The 4,134-nt window shown below is 45.7% G+C and overlaps 1 protein-coding gene across 1 annotated transcript; it reads left to right on the top strand.

Moving 5' to 3' along the window:
- The first annotated feature begins 288 nt into the window (after nt 1–288).
- On the top strand, nt 289–3,783 carry LOC147633790 (putative leucine-rich repeat receptor-like protein kinase At1g68400). Its single transcript, XM_086804832.1, has 2 exons — nt 289–2,414; nt 2,849–3,783. Exons 1-2 carry the CDS (start codon nt 1,061–1,063, stop codon nt 3,496–3,498), a joined length of 2,004 nt encoding a protein of 667 aa, XP_086660958.1. The 5' UTR covers nt 289–1,060; the 3' UTR covers nt 3,499–3,783.
- Nucleotides 3,784–4,134: the final 351 nt, after the last annotated feature.

The following is a 4,134-nucleotide window of genomic DNA, read 5'->3' as shown; positions in this document are numbered from 1 at the left end:
GCAAATCACAGTAAAGCTTAGAATTAGTAGAGATATCATCAGCGATTAATGAATGACCCACCAAGATATAAGAACTTAGCTTTAGATGCAACATTAACAGAGATTAGAAAATGATTAAGTTTGGAGTAGATTGGAAGCTACCAGTCTAGCTTGGTCTTGAAACGCCACAACTGCAAAATCATCATCATGTTCATCACTCTCGTGTTATGTGACTTGTCCAAGGTCCCTATTGTTTCGTACTCTCCTCAACTATTGGTTTGCCACCCACTCAACCAGGAATGCAAAAAGTACCCACACATTGGCGGCACTCACAAGCTCCGTCTGGGTTGGGGCTCAAGCCTGGGCAACGGCTGGAAAACACACACACGAGTGTCACACACAGTCACATTTTGTGCACCTCTCTCTGTCTCTCTCTGTCTCTCTCTCTCTCTCTCTCTCTCTCACACACACACACAGACAGTGGAGACAGAAAGCAGACCTCCCACCCACCCATGCCTCCAGCCCTCTTCTTTCTCTGTTAGTGTTAACAGATCCCCAAGAATAACCTCTTCTATCCTATAGCCTACCCGCCTCCCGGCCTTCAAAAGCTTTGTTATTCGGGTTGTATCTTCACTGGGATCTGCTTAGACGGTAGTACCTTCTCATGACAGCCAGGCTGCCTTAGGGTTTTAACCCTTTCCATTATCTCCTCTTTTGGGTCATCCTGTGTAGGGCTTTAGCTTAACAGTACCACACAACACCAGCTGTCCTAGGCCACCTTCTTCTCCACAATGTGAGCTTTCTTTTTGAAGCTTCTTGCATGAGGGGTCCTCCCCCCCCTCTCATTCTAGCTACCAGGCCTTGTGAAGTTGAGATCCTACCATATCTGGTCGCTTTAATCTTTGCTTTGGATTCAATCTTTGCCTTTGATCCTTAGCTTAAAGTGGGTTGTTTCCTAGTGAGCTTAGAGCTGCGAACTTCTTTCTCTCCTCCCTGTGCTGATAGATCTAGCATTGCCGTACTTGGTGCCTCCATGTATGCATAGCCCCAACAAGCGATTTGAAGCCTTGGATTACTTGCCATGGCCATGGAAACAGAAAGCAAGGGCTTCCTCTTGATCAAAACTCTCCCTATGAAGCTCCACCTAGTTATATGGGTGGTGACAGTGGTGGCATCCTCATTGTCTGCCACCGCCGTCCCCATGAATAACTCCACATCAGACCATTTGGCTTTGCTCGAGTTCAAGGCCTCTGCTGATACCTCTCAGAAGCTAACTAGCTGGACAGGAGAGAATCACTGCTCAGGGCATTGGTATGGGGTGAGATGCCAAAAGGGCAGGGTAACCCACATTGTGCTAGAAAGCTTGCAGCTCAGAGGTCCAATCGATACCCTAGCTCAGCTCCACGAGCTCCGCGTTTTGAGCCTTGACAACAACATACTCAACAGCACCCTGCCCAACTTCACCAACTGGAGGTACATAAGGTCACTCTACTTGTCCCACAATGATTTCACAGGCCCCATTCCAGACTCCATATCTGTCCTCTCACGGCTATGGAGATTAGATCTTTCTAACAACATGCTTAGTGGGCATTTGCCATCCTCATTAAACCTCCTCTCCAAGCTTCTAACCCTCAAGTTACAGAACAATGAGCTCTCTGGGCCTCTGCCTAATCTAAGCATGGTCGATTTGCAAGATTTCAATGTATCTGGCAATCAACTTACAGGTCCAATACCCAGTTCCTTATCAAATTTCTCCATTTCATCTTTCCAAGGCAACAATGAACTATGTGGTACACCTCTTCTGGTCTGTGATACCAGCCAACCAACAAACCCAACCTTGTCCAACAGTGACAACCCGATGGTGGTCTCTTCCACTCCCAGCTCGAAACCTTCCTCTTCAGTGGGGAAGAAAGGCTCCGTGAAGCTTGGGGCCAGGGCCCTCATAGCCATTGTTGCGGGTGATGTGGCAGTTGTGGTACTCATCACATGCTGTTTCATCTTATACTACTGGAAAAAGTATTCCCAACCAGAAGCACCAAAGAGGTCAAAGAAGAAGACGGACCCTGAGAAGCTGGTGTTTAACTCTGTCAAGTACCCTCTACAAGTGGAGGCTGAGAAGGGGAAGCTTGTTTTTATGGATGGAAGAAAGCAGTTTGAGTTGGAAGACCTTCTGAGGGCCTCTGCTGAGATGCTGGGTAAAGGTAGCTTTGGGAGTGCTTACAAGGCTGTGTTAGAAGATGGGTCCGTGGTTGCCGTGAAGCGACTCAAAGATGTGAATGTTGCTGGCCGCAAGGAGTTTGAGCAGCATATGGAGCTTATTGGAAATCTGAGGCACCCAAATCTGGTCTATCTAAGGGCTTACTATTATGCCAAGGAAGAAAAGCTTATTGTCTATGATTACTTACCATCTGGCAATCTCTACTCTCTCCTCCATGGTAATGTTATTCTTCTCTCCATCATGGTTATGTTACGTATCCATATGTGTACCCATGCACGTATGCATTTTATATGTATATATGAGTGTACATATGTATGTATGTGTAATCAGGGTCCAGTCATATATGTAATGTTGTTCTTCTCTCCGTCATGGTTATTATGTGTCTGTACACATGCACGTGTGTATGTATGTGTACTCAGTGTTCAGACCTATTTGTATGTGTGTTTTGTATGTATACTCAGGGTCCAGATCTAGATGTATGTGTACTCAGGGTGTCCAGACCTATATGTACGTATACGTATGTGTATGATACGATGACATGCTTGTTAATTTTGTGTTCCTTACTTGCTATTTATGCCTGTACTGTTGCTATTTTCTGCTCTGCTCTCTACTTGGCATTGCTTTATGTTTATACATGGTTTTTTTCTGCAGGTAACAGAGGCCCTGGAAGAACACCTCTTGACTGGACTACACGTGTGAAGATTGCTCTAGGAGCAGCCAGGGGTCTAGCTTTCATTCACCACCAGTGCAAAGCACAGAAGCTGCCCCATGGCAACATCAAATCCTCCAATGTGCTGCTGGATAAGAATGGGAATGCTTGCATATCTGACTTCGGGCTTGTCTTGCTGGCAAGCCCTGCAGTGGTGGCATCAAGGTTGGTTGGATACAGAGCACCAGAACACAATGAGACCAAGAAGATATCTCAGAGAGCAGATGTGTACAGTTTTGGGGTTCTCTTGCTAGAGATTCTAACTGGAAAAGCTCCCACTCAGTCCTATGTCCGTGGCGAGGGAGTGGATTTGCCCAAATGGGTGCAATCAGTGGTGCAAGAGGAGTGGACAGCTGAGGTGTTTGATATTGAGCTTCTGAGGTACAAGAACACTGAAGAGGAGATGGTGGCCATGCTGCAGATTGCAATGACATGTGTTTCACAGGCACCGGAGCAACGCCCACGGATGAGCCAAGTTGTGAAGATGATAGAGGGCATCATAGGGGGACAGCAGTCCCCTCAGAGAGATGACTCATTTGATTCTGTGTCCATGTCGCCTTCAGTGTCTGAGGATACAGGAACAAGCCATTAGGAAGATGTTGTTGCAGATCAGAACATGAGCGCTTGTTGGCTTGAGCACATTATGATGCATTGCTACATATAGGTATCCAAAAGCTTTTGTTTTCTATGGAAACTATGCTATCTCATTTTTCTGTCTAGGCATGTAGGTCTTGCACTGATTAAAGTGCTAGAAGCAAAAGTATACCATGGGGTAGAGGAGCACTTTATTTGACTATCTAGCAAGCACTCTTGACAATTCTTTTGCTACTTTGTAATGTTTTGAATATGCCCATAAATACTCATTATAGTGTCGGCATTTGAGCTTGTTACTCCAAGATGTAGCTACCTAATCCAGACTTCCAGCCTGGTTTCATAAAGAATGCAATGGGACACAATATGATGCAGGGCTTCCTGCTGCCAAGGCAATCCTGAACTAAGCATTGCTTGCAGCATCTTTACGGATAAACCAGAATCGATGGGGCGAAGGATGGTCATGGCGAACCAGAATTCACTCATATTGAAGGCAGAGGATTGAAAATTCTCTATGTTTGTGTGATTCTTTACTCACTATTACTGCTAAATTGTCTCTGATTATGGCAGCTGAAGCTGCAAAATTATTGTTCTCGACTCCTGTAGGCCTAACAACCAAAGGGAATCCCTCATCCCT

The sequence above is a fragment of the Cibotium barometz genome, chromosome 11, assembly GCF_041138505.1.
Source record: "Cibotium barometz isolate CiBa-2024 chromosome 11, ASM4113850v1, whole genome shotgun sequence".
In the NCBI taxonomy this organism is placed as follows: domain Eukaryota; kingdom Viridiplantae; phylum Streptophyta; class Polypodiopsida; order Cyatheales; family Cibotiaceae; genus Cibotium; species Cibotium barometz.
The sequence above is the reverse complement of the archived record's forward strand: the minus strand, read 5'-3'. Positions and strand labels throughout refer to the sequence as shown.

What these genes read in the sequence shown, in the direction of transcription:
- LOC147633790 (XM_086804832.1), top strand. Translation starts at nt 1,061, where the DNA reads ATGGCCATGGAAACAGAAAGCAAGGGCTTCCTCTTGATCAAAACTCTC. An exon ending in TCTCTACTCTCTCCTCCATG is followed by an intron (nt 2,415 to 2,848) that starts GTAATGTTATTC and finishes TTTTTTCTGCAG; the next exon opens with GTAACAGAGGCCCTGGAAGA.